Source organism: Nomascus leucogenys, chromosome 7b (genome assembly GCF_006542625.1).
Source record: "Nomascus leucogenys isolate Asia chromosome 7b, Asia_NLE_v1, whole genome shotgun sequence".
NCBI lineage: Eukaryota > Metazoa > Chordata > Mammalia > Primates > Hylobatidae > Nomascus > Nomascus leucogenys.
In genome coordinates this window covers 103406232-103429788 of record NC_044387.1, presented here as the reverse complement: position 1 = coordinate 103429788, position 23557 = coordinate 103406232, and the positions used below count along the sequence as shown (strand labels likewise).

The 23557-nt window shown below is 39.1% G+C and overlaps 1 protein-coding gene across 1 annotated transcript in view; it reads right to left on the bottom strand.

Annotated features, from left to right (window-relative positions):
* Positions 1-23557, bottom strand: part of WWC2 (WW and C2 domain containing 2) — a 225794-nt gene that overhangs the window by 95655 nt on the left and 106582 nt on the right. The window contains exons 3-4 of the mRNA XM_030816353.1: positions 18906-19109; positions 18031-18107 (exon numbers count right to left, since the gene is read on the bottom strand). Coding sequence (XP_030672213.1) covers positions 18031-18107; positions 18906-19109 — 281 coding nt within the window. The remainder of the gene's footprint in view (positions 1-18030; positions 18108-18905; positions 19110-23557) is intronic.

The window sequence follows — 23557 nt, the reverse complement described above, 5'->3', positions numbered from 1 at the left end:
AAGTGGATACTCTAGGGCAGGAATCAGCAAATGACAGCTCATCTTGTGGCCTGTTTTTTGTTTTTGTTTTATGGCCCACAAGTTAATAAAGGTTTGCAAATGTTTAACTATTATCCAAGAAAAGTAGAAAAAAGGAGCAAAAATCTGCACCAGAAACCGCACATGGCCTGCTATATGAGTTTTCTGATGCTGCAGGACAAATTACCACAGACTTAGCAGCTTAAAATTAATTACAATTATTTAATAGCTCACTAGGTTCTCTGGGCTCTCTGGTCAAATTATCACAAAGCTGAAATCAGGGTGTTAGCCAGGCTGAGTTGTCAGCTGGGGCTTTGCAGAAAAATCCACTCCGAACTTCATTCTCACTTTTGGCAGCATTCAGTTCCTTGTGGCTCTAGGACTGAGGCTTGTATTCCTTGCTATCAGTCAAGCTTGCTCTCAGTTTCTTCCCATGTTGGCCTCTCCCTCTGTAATCCAGCAATGGTACATTTAAACCCTCTTATGCTTTGACATCTAATGTCCTCCCCTACAACCAGCCAGAGAAACTCTGTCTTTAAAGGGCTTGTGTGTTACCTCCAGTCCCCCAAGATAATTTCTCTACCACCCAGGATAATTTCTCTATCTTAAAGTTAACTCTGCCATATTAAATAATGAATCATATTCAGCCTGGAAATTATGAAAGGCATGTATACTAGGAAAGGTGGGGGAGGGGAAAACCTTGGAGGACTGGGAAATATTTTCAAATTCTGCTTACTATACCTGCAACATCTAAAATATTTACTATTTGGATCTTTATAGAAAAAGTTTGCTCTAGTGTATAAAATATGCAGTCTACTGCCAATAAAATCATTAATTTATGAATAGTCAAAGTGCCTTATGATGGCATCCTTCCATTCTCCCCCATTCTGTGATATTATGTCTTATATTTTGCTTTTAAATATTTTATAAACCTCACAACCTATTGTATTATATTTGTTTAAATAGGCATTTTTATTTAAAGAGACTTCAACTTATTTAAAAAGTCTTGTATTTGAATATGTATCATCCCTAACATTTTTCATTATTTTATTTAGATCCAAATTTCCATGTGGTATCACTTTCCCTCTGCTTGAAGAAATTACCTTTAACATCCAATATATTACAGCTCTGCAGGCAATCAGTTCTCTTGTTTGTCTGAAAAATAATTTTATTCTTTATTTTTGTGGTAAAATATAAATGTAAGACTTACCATCTAAGTATACAATTACGTGGTATTAAGTGCAACCATCATCACTGGTCATTTCCTGAACTTTTTCATTGTCTTAAACTGAAACTCTGTACCTATTAAACAGTAACTCCCCTTTCTCTTCTTCCTCAGCCCCTGGTAACCACTGTTCTATTTTCTGTGTCTATGAAATTGCTTATTCCAGGTACCTTATATAAGATGAATCATATTTGTTCTTTTGTGTCCAGCTTATTTCACTTAACATAATGTTTTCAAGGTTCATCCATGTTGTAGCATGTATCAGAATTTCATTATGTTTTAAAGCTTAATATTGCATTACATGTATATGCCATATTTTGTTGACATTTACCTGTGATGGACATATAGGTTGTAGGTGTGTAATAGTTAATTTTATGTGTCAATTTGGAGGATATTTTTGGATAAGATTAATTTTTAAACTGGTGAACTCTGAGTACACAGATTGCCCTCCATAATGTGAGTATACCTCATCCAATCAGTTGAAGCCCTGATCAGAATTTAAAAACTGACCTCTCTAACCTAGTAGGAATTCAACAGACTGCCTTTGGACTTCATCTGCCCTGCCAGCTTTCCTGGGTCTCTGCCTGCCAGCCTTCAGACTTCATCTGCACCATCAGCTTTCCTGGGTCTCCAGGCTGCTGGTCTCTGGACTGGAACTGTACTGGCTCTCCTGTGCCTCCAGTTCGTCAGCCCATACAGCAAATCTAGACTCGCCAGTTTCCATAATTGTGTCAGCCAATTCTTTGTAACAAATCTCTTCCTAGATTAGAAGATATGTATCAAAATCTATCTAGATATGAATCAAAAAGTTAAATTTAGAATTACCTTGTGATCGAACAATTCCACTTCTGGATATATACCCCAAAGAACTGAAAGCAGACACTCAAACAGGTACTTGTATACCAATGTCCAACCTGTGTTAGTCAGTTTTTTTTTTTTTTTTTTTTTTTTTTTAGTAATAGCTTTCCTAATAGGTGTGAAGTGATATCTCACTGTAATTTTGACTTGCATTTCCCCAGTGACTAGTGATGTTTATCATCTTTTCATACGCTTGTTGGCCATTTGCATATCTTCTTTGCAGAAATGTCTATTGAAGTCTCTTGCCCATTTTTATACTGGTTGTTTTGCCTTCAATTTAAAAGATATTTTCACTGGGTACAGAAATCTAGGTTGACAGTTTTTAGTATTGGTACTCTTAAAATATCACTCCATTGTCTTATAGTTTCTATTATTTCTGATGAGGAGTCTGTTGTAATTCTTATCTTTATTCCACTGTACGTAATGTCTTTTTCTATGGCTACCTTTTTTTTTTTTTTTTTTTGAGATGGAGTCTCGCTCTGTTGCCCAGGCTGGAGTGCAGTGGCACAATCTCGGCTCACTGCAAGCTCCACCTCTCAGGTTCATGCCATTCTCCTGCCTCAGCCTCCCAGTAGCTGGGACTACAGGCGCCCGCCACCACGCCTGGCTAAGTTTTTGCATTTTTAGTAGAGATGGCGTTTCACCATGTTAGCGAGGATGGTCTCGATCTCCTGACCTCGTGATCCGCCGGCCTTGGCCTCCCAAAGTGCTGGGATTACAGGCGTGAGCCACCACGCCTGGCTCTATGGCTGCTTTTAAGATTTTCTCTTTATCATTGATTTCTGGCACTATGATGATGATGTGCTTTGGTATAATCTTTTTTTTTTCATTCTGCCTTGGGTTTGTTGAATTTCCTATATTGATGGATTAATAATTTCAGTTTCTGCAAATAATTTTTGTGATTTCCTCCCCTGCTGTTTCTAGGAGACTTTAATTACACATGTCAAACTATCTGATATTGAACCACAGGATACTGATATGCTGTTAAATTTTTACCAGGCTTTGTTTTCTCTGTGTAATTCATTTTCGGTAGTTTCTATTCCTATGTCTTTAACTTCACTGATCTTTCATTTGGTAATGTATAATCAGCTGTTACTCCCATACAGTTGTTTTATTTCTGATATTGTATTTTTAATCTGTAGAAGTTCCATTTTGTTTTTTTAATATATTTTTTCTCCCCATTTTCACATTTTCCTTTACATTCTTGGGCATATATATAACATGTTTTAACATGTTTGTCTGGTAATTAAATTGTACCTGTCATTTCTTCTTTTTGTTGTGGATATTTTCTTGCTTCTTTGCATACCTCATCATTTTTAACAGCTTTATTGATGTATAACTAGCATGCAATAAAGTGAATATGTTTAAACTACATACATAAGTGTTGACACGTGTATATACACATGTAACTGTCAATACACTTTTAGAATATATCTAACACTCGCAAAGGTTTCCTGATGCCCTCTTGGTAAGCCCTCTTTTGCCCCTCCACACCTCTCTTATCCCCAACACACATGAAAAATTCTGACTAGATACTGGCCATTGTGAATTTTACATTGTTGGTGCTGGATTTTACTGTATTATCTTAAAGGATCCTGGACTTTGTTCTAGCACACAAATAAATTATTTTAAATCAATTTGATCTTTTCAATGTTTGCTTTCCGTTTTTGTTAGAGTAAGTCCAGTGCAGCCTTAGCCTCCGACTAATTTGGTCCCACTACTATGTCATTACCCTTCTGACGCTTCTGTTCAAGGTTCTATGTCTCTATGCGGGCTGATGCAAACACAAACTATTCCCAGCCCTATGTGAGCTCTGAGAACTGTCCTATCACTTTCTTTCTCCAGCCTTACGGTATTGTGTACCATGGCTACTCAATCAGTATTCAGTCAAAGATTTAAGGAGCCCCGACTAGAAATCTCTAGACTGGCACGTGCCTGCTCTTGCTCTCTTCTATTTCTGTAGCTCCCTTCGCTCTGGTATTTCCTATAGATTCTAGCCACTTCTCCGCCAATGAACTTTTCTCTTCTGTCTCATCAACTTATGCACACCACTAGACTATGTTTGGGTCCTTCTCCTCATACTGCAAACAGTGCAATCCCAGGGCTCGCTTCATCTGTTTCCTTTCAGTTAAGAATTACGTCTTCTACTGTTACCTGAAGTCTGAAGACAGCTGTTTCCTAGATTTTGTCCAGTTCTCTAATCACCTGCTGTTAGAGGGCAATTCTTGTAGTAGTTAATCTTTCATGGACAGAAACAGAAGTAAGCTGGATCTTTTAAAATATATTCACAGGATTTTGACAGCTTGAATTTTAGGCAAAATGTCTTCTTGTTGAGCCTATTTCACCAATATCACCTTCTCTCTAAAGACACATCTAAAATTGTCATCCAACAGACGACTCTTGAATCACACAATTTTATTCCCTTATGTCTTGAAGGGAGCTAAAATTCTGATGCCTTCATTAAGTAGAAGCTGAGAGTATTATGTCTACCACCCTCATCTCTAGAAATAAATATGCACCCGAGGCTGCTAAAGATTGCAAAATGTATGTACAGTAAATAGCTATTTTATACTCTCGCTGTCATGGCGTCAGCAGGTTGTTTCAAAATTCAATGTGAACATGTTAGGTCAATGTATTTATTATGTACATGTCAAAGAAAAGTACCAAAATATAAGGAAGTGTTGGTTTGAATGTATTCACTATATCTTTATCTCATAACATTCCACAAAGCTTAGCCCCTATGACCTTCAAAATATGAGCAAATGAGCTTTGTAGGCTTTATAGAATCATTTAAAATAGATCATTTATGAGTGATTATTTTCCTGCCAATCCTGTTTGCTCAGATTATATATTCTCTAACAGGAAAAGTTAATTGCTTTTAATATTGTAAAATGCTACAAGCATTATGGATATAAGGGTATTTAAGGATGTATAGAGATTGACATGGTGGCTTATCTAGGTGAAGAGAAACTAAATATCTCCTCCTCAACAACACAGTGCCAATGAATAATTTCTTTTTTAAAATACATATTTAGCCTGCAGTTTCATACCCTTCAAAGCTAGAAAAGGAGGCCAAACTCATAGAAAGAGAGGTAGAGAAATAAAACATTATAAAATCATTGAACATTATAACATTGTAAAACATTATAAAATCAATAAATGTGATTAAGTATTAAAGTTCACTCTACTCAAATTCTGAGTATGCTTTTGAAAAAAGACACTACTGTGCTATACATTTTAATTATTTCAAGTTACTACCATGTCATATTAGATAACACCAGTTCTTGTATTAAAGATAATCTCTCATTTTCTTTGTCTTGCTTTTTTTCCTTGTGAATGTAAGTCATCTCATTCCTAACTTCACTCAAAATTCACTAAGACTGTTGTACTATTTTCTAACCCAACACTAACTGTAACAGTCCTCCCTTTTCCACAGTTTCATTTTCTGCAGTTTAGGTTGCCTGCAGTCAACTGCGGTCCAAAAATAGATGACTATGATACAGTAAGATATTTTGAGAGAGAGAGAGAGAGAGAGAGAGACCACATCCACATAACTTTTATTAAAGTATAATGCAATGACTGTTCAATTTTATTATTGAACAGTCAATTTTATTGTCGTATTATTATATTATTCAATTTTATTGTCATAATCCCTTACTATGTCTAATTTATAAGTTAAACTTTATCACAGGTATGGCTGTATAGGAGAAAACAGTATACAATGGGTTCAGTACTATCTGGGGCTTCAGGCATCCACTGGGGGGCCTGGACCATATGCCCTATGAATAAGGGGGAGCTACTGTACAATACAAATTCATTTCCAAATATCCTAAGAATAACCTTATCTACAGTTTGGTATTGCAAGTTAGCATCATTCTCTTTCAACACCCTAAAAGAAAGTTAAGTCACAGCTGAAAGAACTTGAAATGTAAGCTAAATTGTAAACATAGTATAAGAATAAGGATATCTCTCATGTCTAGTCAAGAGAGAATATTTGTGGCAATTTACATTCTCCAAAGACATATTTCTTTTTTTTTTCGAGACAAAGTTTCGCTCTTGTTGCCCAGGCTGGTGCAATCTCGGCTCACTGCAACCTCCGTCACCCAGGTTCAAGAGATTCTCCTGCCTCAGCCTCCCTAGTAGCTGGGATTACAGGCATGTGCCACCACACCTAATTTTGTATTTTTAGTAGAGATCTCCATGTTGGTCAGTCTGGTCTCGAACTCCTGACCTGAGGTGATCCACCTGCCTAGGCCTCCCAAAGTGCTGGGATTACAGGCATGAGCCACCACGCCCGGCCAGCATATTTCTTTTTATTTGAAGAATACTGATATGATTTTTGCTGTGTGAGATAATTAGCTAAAGTGTCATATTCTGATGTGCACATTATTAATTACTTTACTCAGTTACAAACTGAACTTTAAATTTGACTGCCATTCTTTTAAATCTCTCTCCAAGATTACTGTGGATGACGACTTTTCTAAGTTCATCACCACTGCTAAAACAAATTCAAAGTGAGTCTTTATTAACAATGTGTGAGGGGTGGAGCCAAGATGGCCGAATAGGAACAGCTCCGGTCTACAGCTCCCAGCACGAGCGGCACAGAAGACCAGTGATTTCTGCATTTCCGTTTGAGGTACTGGGTTCATCTCACTAGGGAGTGCCAAACAGTGGGTGCAGGACAGTTGGTGCAGCGCACTGTGCACGAGCCGAAGCAGGGTGAGGCATTGCCTCACTTGGGAAGCGCAAGGGGTCAGGGAGTTCCCTTTCCTAGTCAAGGAAAGGGGTAACAGATGGCACCTGGAAAATCGGGTCAGTCCCACCCTAATACTGCGCTTTTCCAAAGGGCTTGGAAAACGGCACACCAGGAGATTGTGTCCCCCACCTGGCTCGGAGGGTCCTATGCCCATGGAATCTTGCTGATTGCTAGCACCGCAGTCTGAGATCAAACTGCAAGGTGGCAGTGAGGCTGGGGGAGGGGCGCAAAGCAGCCAGGAAGCTCGAACTGGGTGGAGCCCACCACAGCTCAAGGAGGCCTGCCTGCCTCTGTAGGCTCCACCTCTGGGGGCAGGGCACAGACAAACAAAAATTCAGCAGGAACCTCTGCAGACTTAAATGTCCCTGTCTGACAGCTTCGATGAGTAGTGGTTCTCCCAGCATGCAGCTGGATATCTGAGAACGGACAGACTGCCTCCTAAAGTGGGTCCCTGACCCCCGAGCAGCCGAACTGGGAGGCACCCCCCAGTAGGGACAGACTGACACCTCACTCGGCCAGGTATTCCTCTGAGACAAAACTTCCAGAGGAACTATCAGACAGCTGAATTTGTGGTCTCACGAAAACGCACTCTTCTGCAGCCACTGCTGCTGACACTCAGCCAAACAGGGTCTGGAGTGGACCTCTAGCAAACTCCAACAGACCTGCAGCTGAGGGTCCTGTCTGGTAGAAGGAAAACTAACAAACAGAAAGGACATCCACACCAAAAACCCATCTGTACATCACCATCATCAAAGACCAAAAGTAGATAAAACCACAAAGATGGGGAAAAAACAGAGCAGAAAAACTGGAAACTCTAAAAAGCAGAGCACCTCTCCTCCTGCAAAGGAACGCAGTTCCTCACCAGCAACGGAACAAAGCTGGATGGAGAATGACTTTGATGAGTTGAGAGAAGAAGGCTTCAGACGATCAAACTACTCCGAGCTACGGGAGGAAATTCAAAACAATAGCAAAGAAGTTAAAACTTTGAAAAAAAATTAGACGAATGGATAACTAGAATAACCAACGGAGAGAAGGGCTTAAAGGAGCTGATGGAGCTGAAAGCCAAGTTTTGAGAACTACGCGAAGATTGCAAAAGCCTCGGGAGCCGATGCGATCAACTGGAAGAAAGGGTATCAGTGATGGAGGATGAAATGAATGAAATGAAGCAAGAAGGGAAGTTTAGAGAAAAAAGAATAAAAAGAAACAAACAAAGCCTCCAAGAAATTTGGGACTATGTGAAAAGACCAAACCTACGTCTGATTGGTGTACCTGAAAATGACGGGGAGAATGGAACCAAGTTGGAAAACATTCTGCAAGATATTATCCAGGAGAACTTCCCCAATCTAGCAAGGCAGGCCAACACTCAGATTCAGGAAATACAGAGAACGCCGCAAAGATACTCCTCGAGAAGAGCAACTCCAGGACACATAATTGTCAGATTCACCAAAGTTGAAATGAAGGAAAAAATGTTAAGGGCGGCCAGAGAGAAAGGTCGGGTTACCCACAAAGGGAAGCCCATCAAACTAACAGCTGATCTCTCGGCAGAAACTCTACAAGCCAGAAGAGAGTGGGGGCCGATATTCAACATTCTTAAAGAAAAGAGTTTTCAACCCAGAATTTCATATCCAGCCAAACTAAGCTTCATAAGTGAAGGAGAAATAAAATACTTTACAGACAAGCAAATGCTGAGTGATTTTGTCACCACCAGGCCTGCCCTAAAAGAGCTCCTGAAGGAAGCACTAAACATGGAAAGGAACAACTGGTACCAGCCCCTGCAAAAACATGCCAAATTGTAAAGACCATCGAGGCTAGGAAGAAACTGCATCAACTAACGAGCAAAATAACCAACTAACATCATAATGACAGGATCAGATTCACACATAACAATATTAACGTTACATGTAAATGGGCTAACTGCTCCAATTAAAAGACACAGACTGGCAAACTGGATAAGGAGTCAAGACCCATCAGTGTGCTGTATTCAGGAAACCCATCTCATGTGCAGAGACACACATAGACTCAAAATAAAGGGATGGAGGAAGATCTATCAAGCAAATGGAAAACAAAAAAAGGCAGGGGTTGCAATCCTAGTCTCTGATAAAATAGACTTTAAACCAACAAAGATCAAAAGAGACAAAGAAGGCCATTACATAATGGTAGAGGGATCAATTCAACAAGAAGAGCTAACTGTCCTAAATATATATGAACCCAACACAGGAGCACCCAGATTCATAAAGCAAGTCCTGAGTGACCTACAAAGGGACTTAAACTCCCACACAATAATAATGGGAGATTTTAACACCCCACTGTCAACATTAGACAGATCAACGAGACACAAAGTTAACAAAGATACCCAGGAATTGAACTCAGCTCTGCACAAAGTGGACCTAATAGACATCTACAGAACTCTCCACCCCAAGTCAACAGAATATACATTTTTTTCAGCACCACACCACACCTATTCCAAAATTGACCACATAGTTGGAAGTAAAGCTCTCTTCAGCAAATGTAAAAGAACATAAATTATAACAAACTGTCTCTCAGACCACAGTGCAATCAAACTAGAACTCAGGATTAAGAAACTCACTCAAAACCACTCAACTACATGGAAATTGAACAACCTGCTCTTGAATGACTATTGGGTACATAATGAAATGAAGGCAGAAATAAAGATGTTCTTTGAAACCAACGAGAACAAAGACACAACATACCAGAATCTCTGGGACACATTCAAAGCAGTGTGTAGAGGGAAATTTATAGCACTAAATGCCCACAAGAGAAAGCAGGAAAGATCCAAAATTGACACCCTAACATCACAATTAAAAGAACTAGAAAAGCAAGAGCAAACACATTCAAAAGCTAGCAGAAGGCTAGAAATAACTAAAATCCAAGTAGAACTGAAGGAAATAGAGACACTAAAAACCCTTCAAAAAATTAATGAATCCAGGAGCTGGTTTTTTTGAAAAGATCAACAAAATTGATAGACCGCTAGCAAGACTAATAAAGAAGAAAAGAGAGAAGAATCATATAGATGCAATAAAAAATGAAAAAGGAGTTATCACCACCGATCCTACAGAAATACAATCTACCATCAGAGAATACTACAAACACCTCTATGCAAATAAACTAGAAAATCTAGAAGAAATGGATAAATTCCTCGACAAATACACCCTCCCAAGACTAAAACAGGAAGAAGTTGAATCTCTGAATAGACCAATAACAGGTTCTGAAATTGTGGCAATAATCAATAGCTTACCAACCAAAAAGAGTCCAGGACCTGATGGATTCACAGCCGAATTCTACCAGAGGTACAAGGAGGAACTGGTACCATTCCTTCTGAAACTATTCCAATCGATAGAAAAAGAGGGAATCCTCCCTAACACATTTTATGAGGCCAGCATCGTCCTGATACCAAAGCCTGGCAGAGACATAACCAAAAAAGAGAATTTCAGACCAATATCCTTGATGAACATTGATGCAAAAATCCTCAATAAAATACTGGCAAACCGAATCCAGCAGCACATCAAAACGCTTATATACCATGATCAAGTGGGCTTCATCCCTGGGATGCAAGGCTGGTTCAACATACGCAAATCAATAAATGTAATCCAGCATATAAACAGAACCAAAGACAAAAACCACATGATTATCTCAATAGATGCAGAAAAGGCCTTTGACAAAATTCAACAACCCTTCATGCTAAAAACTCTCAATAAATTAGGTATTGATGGGACGTATCTCGAAATAATAAGAGCTATCTATGACAAAACCACAGCCAATATCATACTGAATGGGCAAAAACTGGAAGCATTCTCTTTGAAAACTGGCACAAGACAGGGATGCCCTCTCTCACCACTCCTATTCAACACAGTGCTGGATGTTCTGGCCAGGGCAATCAGGCAGGAGAAGGAAATAAAGGGTATTCAATTAGGAAAAGAGGAAGTCAAATTGTCCCTGTTTGCAAATGACATGACTGTATATCTAGAAAACCCCATTGTCTCAGCCCAAAATCTCCTTAAGCTGATTAGCAACTTCAGCAAAGTCTCAGGATACAAAATCAATGTACAAAAATCACAAGCATTCTTGTACACCAATCACAGACAAACAGAGAGCCAAATCATGAGTGAACTCCCATTCACAATTGCTTCAAAGAGAATAAAATACCTAGGAATCCAACTTACAAGGGATATGAAGGACCTCTTCAAGGAGAACTACAAACCACTGCTCAGTGAAATAAAAGAGGATACAAACAAATGGAAGAACATTTCATGCTCACAGGTTGGAAGAATCAATATCGTGAAAATGGCCACACTGCCCAAGGTAATTTATAGATTCAATGCCATCCCCATCAAGCTACCAATGACTTTCTTCACAGAATTGGAAAAAACTACTTTAAAGTTCATATGGAATCAAAAGAGAGCCCGCATCGCCAAGTCAATCCTAAGCCAAAAGAACAAAGCTGGAGGCATCACGCTACCTGACTTCAAACTATACTACAAGGCTACAGTAACCAAAACAGCATAGTACTGGTACCACAACAGAGACATAGATCAATGGAACAGAACAGAGCCCTCAGAAATGATGCCGCATATCTACAACTATCTGATCTTTGACAAACCTGACAAAAACAAGAAATGGGGAAAGGATTCCCTATTTAATAAATGGTGCTGGGAAAACTGGCTAGCCATATGTAGAAAGCTGAAACTGGATCCCTTCCTTACACCTTATACAAAAATTAATTCAAGATGGATTAAAGACTTAAATGTTAGACCTAAAACCATAAAAACCCTAGAAGAAAGCCTAGGCAATACCATTCAGGACATAGGTGTGGGCAAGGACTTCATGTCTAAAACACCAAAAGCAATGGCAACAAAAGCCAAAATTGACAAATGGGATCTAATTAAACTCAAGAGCTTCTGCACAGCAAAAGAAGCTACCATCAGAGTGAACAGGCAACCTACACAATGGGAGAAAATTTCTGCAACCTACTCATCTGACAAAGGGCTAATATCCAGAATCTACAATGAACTCAAACAAATTTACAAGAAAAAAACAAACAACCCCATCAAAAAGTGGGCGAAGGACATGAACAGACACTTCTCAAAAGAAGACATTTATGCAGCCAAAAAGCACATGAAAAAATGCTCATCATCACTGGCCATCAGAGAAATGAAATCAAAACCACAATGAGATACCATCTCACACCAGTTAGAATGGCCATCATTAAAAAGTCAGGAAACAACAGGTGCTGGAGAGGATGTGGAGAAATAGGAACACTTTTACACTGTTGGTGGGACTGTAAACTAGTTCAACCATTGTGGAAGTCAGTGTGGCGATTCCTCAGGGATCTGGAACTAGAAATACCATTTGACCCAGCCATCCCATTACTGGGTATATACCCAAAGGACTATAAATCATGCTGCTATAAAGACACACGCACACGTATGTTTGTTGCGGCACTATTCACAATAGCACAGACTTGGAACCAACCCAAATGTCCAACAACGATAGACTGGATTAAGGAAATGTGGCACATATACACCATGGAATACTATGCAGCCATAAAAAATGATGAGCTCATGTCCTTTGTAGGGACATGGATGAAACTGGAAACCATCATTCTCAGTAAACTATCGCAAGGACAAAAAACCAAACACCACATGTTCTCACTCATAGGTGGGAATTGAACAATGAGAACTCATGGACACAGGAAGGGGAACATCACACTCCGGGGACTGTTGTGGGGTGGGGGGAGGGTGGAGGGACAGCATTAGGAGATATACCTAATGCTAAATGACCAGTTAATGGGTGCAGCAAACCAACACGGCACATGGATACATATGTAACAAACCTGCACATTGTGCACATGTACCCTAAAACCTGAAGTATAATAAATTAAAAAAAAAAATGTGTGAGCAGTACATACTTGAGAACAAAACATAGTGTACTGTTATTAATAGCAGTGACCCCGAGCCAGCTCTGTGTTTGGAATGCTGTGCAAATAGTTTAACCAAAGGGATCTTTGTTCTTCACTCCCACAAAATTAAAAGTTGTATTAAAGCACATGCAGTGGGTACTCAATACACTTCTCAAATACATTTGTATTTCTAAAGACTTTCTTGTACATTTCTAACACTCTATTTAGGTTTAACAATGGTAAAAATGTAATAAAAATTAGCCAAAAACTTTCTCCACAAAATTTTCACCAAATTTCACCTATTTGTACACTTTGGTATTGTGTTTTTTTTTTAACGGCAATTGAATGTAAAGTTTAATTTGCATGACACAGTTTATATTTTAACCCAAGGTGACTATGGTCTAAGATCTATTATAAATAAATAATAAATTTTGCAGTAAATACGTTTATATTCTTCTTCCTTAAAAAATAGCTATTGAGATTTTCTCAAGCAATTAAACACCAGCTTTAAAAGTTATGAGGATCTTAATAAAAAGCACTAATGCATTCATTTTACCATTTTGACAAATAAAAATAAGGTATCAGGAAGTATTGTTATCCCATTTGACCAAAGAGGAAACAAGCCCGATGATTATCAATACCCATGTCCATAATGTAACATGAAACATATTTTAGACAGGGGCTTGTAAATACATGATTCCCAAATACTTGACCTACTAGTACTAATTCAGTAAAACAATTGAGGTACACCTGCTAATATTGTTGCAACAAAACATTAAAGCATAAAACTAGTGTTTGGCTATGCTTCAAAAATTGTTATTGTGACCAAAAATGCAGGCAAGTATTCCAAGACACCAAAGTGATGAGTTAATTTATTCAAGAGTTACTGCTCCTATGGCATTAATTTGTGAAAGGGATTTTTAACAGAGTATGCAAAACAAGCAGGGCCCAGATTATGAAAATCTAACAGACTCTGCCAAGTTCCCCACCCACTTCTGAATGGCTGGGCCATTCCTAAAGTGTTACCTGGTCAAAATGGACACAGATACCAAAGAGTGCATCATCTGTGCCAAAGCGTTCAAACACAGCTCAAAACATCACAACAGCAACACAGCCCACAAGGAGCAATCTGCTATGGCAGCATTTCTAAAAAGGCATTCACAGTGCCAGGAACTATTAAACAAGCACCTAGGCACTGATGAAAGGGATGAAGCCAGTGTCATTTCTGATCTTTTATTATAGTTTTTTATGAATATCTTGTCTTCTTTTTGTGAGGGAAGCACCTTCTTGAAGAGGGCGTCTCTCTCCGACTCATCTTTGCAGTCACAAGGTGATAAATATTATATATATTATATGTTATATATAATATAGGCCTCTGATATTAAGAGCGAACTAAACCTGGCATAGAAGAAGCTTAATCTAAGAGATTCCGCTACATCAGAAGACAATTCTGGGGAATGCGACCACTTGGGATTTCCTGTGCTACCCGATCGGGATGGGGCTCCATTTCCTTCTAAATGGTTAGTTTTATGAGATATCCTAATATGTTTTTGTTTCTAAATCCCTCCCTCGGTTTGCATATTTCTTAGAGGATCTAAGTGTACGGATTAACAGCTTATTGTGGTTATTCCATTTACAGTGTGTCTTGCAAAGATAAGATCTATGAAAAGGATGAAAATTTCAGAGGGAATTAATAATAACTTGCTGAGAAGTGCACAGCTCGAGTATTGGAGTTTATTGAGAGTAAGTTTTGACAAAAATGTCATTTCCTTTTTTTTTAAGATAAGGTATCTAACCTAGTAGATCACAGAAACAAACATATAGACACGGTGATACAGTACCAAGGCATTTGACAAACCATTGCATGAACAGAGAATTATGGATGGACTGACAAAGTAAAGGGTCCAGGACACCCTGGAGTGGTATTTATTGTACAGTGACATAGAATGATGACTTCATAAATCAAGAAATCCAAACTAAAGAGAGGTTTTGCTTCCAGTAAGTATAGACAAACCTTTTTCATACTCTTTTTCTAAAAAGAAATAGAAAAATTATGAGAAAACAAACACATACATCTATTTGAGGACATTTGAGAACTAAGGCAGCAAGAACTTGTGTTAAAGATCCAACAGAGGCTGGGCGCCATGGCTCACGCCTGTAATCCCAGCACTTTGGGAGGCTGAGGTGGGCGGATCACGAGGTCAGGTGTTCAAAACCAGCCTGGCCAACATGGCGAAACCCCATCTCTACTAAAAATACAAAAAATTAGCCGGGCGTGGTGGCAGGCGCCTGTAGTCCCAGCTACTCAGAAGGCTGAGGCAGGAGAATCCCCTGAACCCAGGAGGCAGAGGTTGCAGTGAGCTGAGATGTCACCACTGTACTCCAGCCTGGGAGACAGAGCAAGACTCTGTCAAAAAAAAAAAAAAAAAATCCAAAAGATAAGGGAAATTCAGTGTCATAATCCAAACATGGCACTGTTTCTGCTTTTGAGGTATTTGCCCACACAGAGAAAGTGAAGGCTGGGAGAATGCAGTGACTGAATACCTCAGACACAGAGAAGGGCTGGCGGCCCCACAGAACTAAGGCATAGGGAAGAGACGTGAAGTTCAGCCTCTATCGAACAGAAGGGGCCCTGGTAAAACACCCCAAGAGTTCAACTGGGATTTTGAAGAGCTTTGCCCTAAAAGAAAAGGGAAACTGGAAATTGACCCGCCCTTAGAGAAGGACTGAAGCCCAGGCTATAGTCAGCTCAAATCATGATTATATTAAAATTACCTGCCCCTGGCCTGACTACCTAGAAGAAACAAAACTAAATCCTCTCTAGGATGACAAAGTGTTCAAAAATTACATATTAATGTGCAGAATTTGGGCAAGTAACTAGAAACAATTGAAAAATAATCAAATAGAAATTCTGAGATTAAAACTTTTTTTATTTTTAATAGAGATTATGTCTCGTTATGATGCCCAGGCTGGTCTCGAACACCTGGCCTCAAGCGATCCTCCCACCTTGGCCTCCCAAAGTGCTGGGATTACAGGTGTGAGCCACTGCACCCAGCTTCAAATATAAGCTTTTGAACTGAAAAATACAATGTATTTAAGTTGAAGTCAATAATAAAAGAAAATCTCCAATTGTTTAAAAGTTAAGCAATGCACTCATATGAGAAATCATAAAGGAAGTCAGAAAATATTTTGATCTGAATAACAATGGAAATATAAAATTCAAAACTTGTGAGATGTAGGCAAAAGCCTGCGCATAAAGTAACTTAGAGACTTAGTGCAGACATGAGCAAGTAAGAAGGGCTGAAACTGGCAGTATCCACTGAGATATACACAGTCAGGTGCCACGTGTCCACATTTCCCTGCATATAAGACGGTATGTCTCACACTGCCTTTTCTACCATTGGATAAGTTTAGATGCACAAATACTTACCACTGTGTCTTATAATTCTAGGTACTGAATGTACTTACAATACGTACTTACAGTACTCAGTACAGTATCATACAGTACAGGTTTGTAGCCTGAAGCAATAGGCTATCCCATATAGCCGAGGTGTGTAGTAGCCCTATGATATGGGCGTTAGTATACTCTGTGATGTTCACAGGACGAGCGAATTGCCTAACAATACACTCCTCAGAATGCATACCCGTTGTTAGGTGAGCCATGGTTGTATTTTTTAAAATAAATTTTATTGTGTATATTTGAGGCTTACAACATGATGTTATGGATACATGGAGATAGTAAAATGATTACTATAGTGAAACAAATTAACATATCTATCAACTCACACAGTTACCATTTTTTGTCACAAAATCTACTTATTTAACTTATTTAACAAGAATCCCTAATACGATACAATGTTATTCCCTATAGTCCTCATGTTGTACATTACATCTCTAGACTTGTTCATCCCACATATCTGCACCTTTTATCCTTTGAACCACATCTCACCATTTCATCTCCCCTCACCTCTGCCCCACCCCCGAGGTCCACGGTAACCACTGTTTTATTCTCTATCTCAGTATATTTGATCACCTTTTAAGGGTCCACATATAAATGTTCCACATATAATGCATAATAGACATGTACATTAAGGCATAATTTTTAATAATCAGAAATTGAAATAAACTTTAATGTACACCAATATTACATGAGATAAAGAATTTATGGTATGTACACAAAAGTGGAACACTATACAGCAATAAAAATGAATGTGGATCTCGAAATGCTGTTGAGCAAGGCGAGCCATCAAATTAACACATATGGTATCCAGTCTTAGGAAGTTCAAAGCAGGTGAAAAATTAACCCGCAGTGCTCATGAGGCTAGTACCACCTTAAGGGAGAAGGGAAATAATGAGGAGAAATCGTGGTAATAACCTAGTTCATGACCAGCGTATTGGTTACATGAGTTTACTTACTTGGTGAACAGACTTTAATATTCTAAAAATCAAGGATAAACAAGTTCTGGCCTTAACATCAGTTTAGTTAAAAAGATTCAGGCCAAGATTCAGGAAACACCTCTCCATGAGGCATTATGAGGACCTAGTAAAGTCTGACTTAGACTTTTAAGCTGTGGGCATCTTGAAATATTGGGTTGTCTGACAAAAGAGCAACTTGGGTTAACTCTGGAGGACCAAAACTCAGCACAATGAGGGAAAGCAAGTTACAAGACTCAAATTTTGATTCAATATTCTAACTGCTAACAATAAAACTGCCCAATAGGCCAGGTGCAGTGACTCACACTTATAATCCCAGCACTTTGGGAGGCTAAGGCGGGCAGATCACTTGTGGTCAGGAGTTCAAGACCAATGTGACCAGCCTGGCCAACATGGTGAAACCCCATCTTTACTAAAAACACTAAAATTAGTTGTGCATGGTGGCACGTGCCTGTAATCCCAGCTACTCGGGGGGCTGAGGCAGGAGAATTGCTTGAACCCAGGAGGCAGAGACTGCAGTGAGCTAGCCTGGGGGACAGAGTGAGACTTCATCTCAAAACAAACAAACAAACAAAAAAAACCAAAAAACAAAAAAAAACAACAACAAAATACTGCCCAATAATGGAACACATTGTCCCAATAATAAAGACTATCCCACACTCTGAACTTGTTCACATCAAGGTAGAAGGACGACTCATCAGGGATAAGGGGAGGAGTTTTCTACACCAAATGGAGATGAGAACTGATCACTAAAGCCCCTTCCACAGCCTTCAGACTCTATGCATATGGGTCAACATAGAACCACAATTTAAAACCTCTTACCCTTAATCTTGTAGTGGAGATCTCAGCTTTTAAAATATCGGGATCATATTTAGTACTGGATGAAGATCCTGAGAATACTTTTATAGAGAAAAAAGAAAAACTAATTATTTACAAGTTGCATAACTAGTTCTCAGCTTAGAATTTACTGAAGCTAAAAACAAGATTTATGTGCTTCTGTGAATACTTGCTTTCTTTTTATAATTCCTTTATTGTCATTCATCAGACACCTAAATATAAAAAGTAATCTTCAAACCTCTACCATTTTTTTTAACTCTGTAAAGAGAAATGTCATTAAGACCTTGGTGCTTAATTTTCTTCTGGATTTTATACACACACTGTCCTTGGAGGACTATACTGCACCAGTATATCAGAGTTTTGCATTATCAAGGAATTTATAATTTAAGCAGAACTTCTGAGCTCATCACAGCTGCTTCTTTAAACAAAGCCAGCTCCAAATAGTCAATTTGTGAGACGAGGGAGCGGTAAATCAACTCAGATGGTCAACAGAAATTACACTCTAGGTAATAGTTCCAGTTCCTCCCCACTGAATATATTGTACAAAAGTAGCAAAAAGGGCCAAACTACTGACACTGTTCTGAAAAGGTAAAAATTAACTTGTAAATGCATAAAAGGCAACCTGGCAGAGGCAGGTGCAGAAACAGAAGGCATGCATAACCCCCAAATGGGGGTTCTTTTATCTGAAGTAGGGGTGAGAAAATCTGGGGTGTGCCCTCACCTCTCAACGGGTTTGAGAGACTCTTCCTGCTTAGGAGGGAAAAGGACTCAAAATTAAACTCCATAGAAATGTAAGTGGTCTTCTGTTATCTACAATTCAGTCTCCACTTCCAAAGTCTGAATAGCCACACTGTACTTACAGCTTGTGCGAGAACTTGACTTTTCCTTATAGGCATCATTTAATCGCACGTATTCATCCAGGGCCAGCGCCAGCCTCTGCTCCTTCACGTGGTACAGTTCCTTCTGTGTCCGGAGGGCATCCCGTGCCACAGAGAGGTAGTCCTTGAGCATCTTCTCCTGCTCCCCCCTCCATTGTTTTCTTGGATCTTCTATCTGTGTGGTTTCTGAAAACATTAGGTGGAGGGTATTTTTTAGAATTTAACTCTGTTTTCCGGATTGTTTAAGCTTTAGGGAGTAGGCTAGTTTAAGTTCTTGTATCCTCTAAGGAGTTTATTTAGCTGTGCTGGAGTGACTTCTCCAGAAATTTTATAGTTTTATTTTACCCAGTCTCATCAACTTCCTTCCTCTTCCAGGTTCTCATCAACAATGTATTCCCACTATAAATCTACCACACACAATGTTGTCAATCAGATCATTCTTTTCAACAATTCTGTGGCTCCCCAGTGCCTACAGAATAAAAGCCAAGCTATTCATTCCAGCACTCAAGGCCCTGCATAATCTGGACCCAACCTACCTTCGTTCACCTAATACAGGACTCTAGCCACACTGCCCTCTGCATCAGCACTAATCAAAGCTGGTCTACTCTGCAGACCAACACCAGTCCATGAACTCAGTTTCATGTCCACAACAGTAAGGACAGAAATACAGAGAAAACATTTTGTAATCATTATAGCGATTTTAGTCAGTTATTGTTTATCTGTTGATAAACATTGTGCATTTCTTTGTGTGTATACATTTTCACTTTTCTAGTAATTCACTTTATCTTGTAATTTACAAAAATATCAGTGAGTCCGTAGTGGATCTGAAATTTAAAAATAAACAAACAAACAAAACCCTGGTCCTGTTTATGCAGAATGCTCTAGCCTAAGGTCCTGGTTCTTGCTTCTGCACTTCCGCAAACTACAATCAACCAGAGACGCTTTTTAAAAAAAAAACCCAGACCAACTAGAGTTTCTGTGGGTGGAGCCCAGGCACTGTAGACTTAAAAGCTGCTCAGGTGATTCCAATGAGCAGCCGAGCCCAAGAACCAGTGCTCTGCAACAGCGTTCACACGCTGCCTCCTCCAGAAGGTGCCCCAACTGCCTCATCCGCAAGTCAGCCCTTTATCCTCTGTTTTCCACGGCAGCTTATGCTCAGTTTATAGACTCCAAACACATTCTTTACTGTGTGGTGAAGCTACAGTAGGGGCCACAAAACATGAAGAAAAACAAAAACAAAAGAATCAGATTACCCTAAACATTTTATGTTCTCACATTTAAAAATTAACATATTTTTTGACCACATGTTGGGCCAAGGAGTTGGAGTGTACTGGTGTCCAGCATTGGGGTGCCATGGTGTATACAAGAGAATGGATAGTTTTGGTGATGGTTAGTGCAGGTTGGTTAAGAGATATCCCCCTGCGTCTGCAGACATGTACTGGACCCCTCTGCTGTGAAGAAAGGAGTGGCCATTAGCCAGTAGAGGAAGCGGTTGAGAATGGGACAGAGTAAATAAAAGAGGTTTCCTGGATGCTGATACTCTATTTCTTTCACCCATCGAAATTACACAGTTCATTTCTAAAATATTTGTTAAGCTTTGTTATTTCAGTCTATGCACTTTTCTGTGTGTTGTATTCAGTAATACATGTTTTAAAATAAAAGTAGAATAGTTCAAAGGCATAAAAACTATGGTATTGTGACTTAAGATCTTGTCTCTAGCAGGACATTGTATCTGAGTGGACCCCACTCCCAACAACAGCAAACACAAACAGGGGATAATTTGGGACAAACCGAAGTATGGCTTTAATACAGAAAACACATGAAGCTTGATACACAAAAGGTTAATAGAGATTTTTAAAAAACAAAGCAAAACACAAAGAAGGCCATGGTGGAATAACAGGGCCACTGTAACTAGAAGATAAAATATATGAACAATGGTTTTCAGATGTTGGACAACAGGTAGTACAGGATTGTGATCTCTGAAAGAAGAGAAATGAACCCCACGATTATCCTACATTTCTGTCTGAAAGCACTTTTCGGACAGTAGTGCAAAGAGGGGTAACTCAAGCAGAGAAAGGAGGCACTGCTGAATTGAAGGGAGAGGGAAGCAGATTTCACGGAAGCCATGACAGGTGGAGTTTATAAAGCAAAGCACAGGAGAAGCTCCAGAGACTGGAGGAGTTGCAGAAATTTGCACAGGGGTCACAAGAAGTCTGTGAGTGAATGCTAAGATGACAAGGAGAAATGCACAAGGCCAGGCAAAGGACAACTGGGATGCTATAGGCAGATAAATTCTCTGAGCTCACACAGGGCTGTGACAGTTTCAAATTATGACCACCCAGAGGAGAAAGGCCACAGTGAACATCGAGGGAATCCAGCGGAGACCACAGCAAAGTTACACCTTAACAACAGAGCTAAATAAGACACAGGGTAAAGGCTACTCTGAACCTAACCCAACAAAGCTTTAAAACAAGCTTCTAAAGGACCAAGCTGGTCAGCAAGTAACTTAACTGCCAGTCAGAAGAAAAAAAGTATAAAACTCCCTAAAAGGCACAAAACCTAGCACTCAATGAAAACAACAACAACAAAACCAACTTTATAATGTCTAGCATCCACTATAATGTTACCAACATTAAAAGCACAAAAATATGGCCCATAATCAGGAGAAAAATCCGTCAATAGAAACATATCTGGAAATGTAGAAATGAGAACGGAATAAGCATAATCTAGATAAAACAGATATGTTGCAACAGAATAGAGTCCAAAAATAAACCTGCACATCTACTGACTATTGTGCAAATAGCCAGTAAGCAGATGAAAGGAGACTCAACATCACTAATCATCAGGGAAATACAAGTCAAAACTATAATGGGATACCACTGCTCACTACGTAAAATGGCTAGAATTTAAAAACTGGCAATGCCAAGTGTTGAAGAGGATGTGGTGCAATTGGAATTCTCATTCATTGCTACTGGGAATCTAAAATGGTGCAATCACTTTGGAGAACAAACAACTTAGCAATTACCATACAACCCAGCAATCCTACAACTTGTTATTTACCCAAGAGATATGAAAATATGTATCTACAAAAAGACCTCTAAACAAATGCTCATTAACAGCTTTATTCATAATAGACAAAACTATTACAGGTAATGGCTAAGCAAATTGTGGTATATCCATGCAATAAAATACTACTCAGCAATAAAATGAAACAAAATACTCAACAGCAATATATAAGGCTCTCAAACACATGCTGAGTGAAAAGATGCCAGACACAAAAGACCACATGCTGTATGATTCCATTGATATGAAATTCAGGCAAAAGTAAAGCTAATCCAATGACAGAAAGTGGTTGCCTGGGCCCAGCAGTACTGAGAAGTACTTGTTACAACAGAGCAAGAAGAAAGCTCTTTTTGAGGGGATGGAAATGTTCCCTATCTTGATTATTGTGATAGTTACATGGTATACACTTGTCAAAACTCATGAATTGTATAGTGAAAATAGATGCAATTTATGTATTTGTATATAATAATAAAGCTGATTTATAGTTTATTATTAAAATATGCTTTACAAGGTTCAAATGAATGACTGATGATGCCTGATAAAGAGAAATGAGGTATAATGGAAAAGCAATAAAATCCTTTGCTACTGCCAGCTGTTGAAAAGAGCACTGGTTGGGGAGTAAGGCCGTGTGGGTTCCAGATCCACCTAGCCAGATGTGAGACTCTAAGAGAAGTATTTTACCTCTCTTACTCTCACGTCTCTCGAATGTAAAAAGAGGCTGAAATACGGACGAATATTTTCAGAGGTAGCCTTTGTGGCAGACACGGTTGGTGTCCTATCGTGGTATTCTCGGGTCTTTCTGCCACGGCCTGCTGTTTGTTGTTGATGGATGTCTGACTGCTCTAGAGCACTTCGCTAACTCACCTGAAGCCGATGACTGACTAGTGAAGAAGACAGAAAGAACTCCCAGGTAGGGCAAACTCTGAGGTAGAAATTGTACTTTAGAGCCACCATAATCATGTGGAATCAGAGACTTCACAGAAATAAAACCTTCAGTTGTTTTTTTTCCCTTCACTTTCTTTCTTTCCTCATTTCCTTACTGGTTTCTCCTGGAATTTCCTTCGTAAACCACTTTCACTCAAATTCTTGGCTTAGGGCTTGCTTCTGAGAGAACTCAACCCAACATACCCTTGTATAATCTATGCAAATGGAAACTGAAGAAGTTTGGTCTTGGACTGTACTACTCATATCCTCCTGTGATGGCTCTTAGTAACACTGTGTGTATGGGCAAGGCAGGGGAGAAATGAGAGGAAGAATCACTCTTGAAAATAAAAAAGGAAAATAAACCTGTCATTAATAGAGAAATGTAACAGCAAGTTCTAGCAATTGTTTTCCAAGATTCTACTGGAGAACTGAATAAATAAGCTGCTCTGGTTATTGTAAAACAAAATTAGATTAAGGCACAGCCTAACTGCCTCAATAAAATCATTTTTGTGTACCATTAATAACAGTACTCAGATTTTAAGCCCTTGATGTCATATCATACCTGAAAATACTTCCACAGCCCACTCAGAGTTCCACAACCCCTTTCTTAGGGGTGTAGAGAGTGTACATTAGTCAGCCCAGGCCAC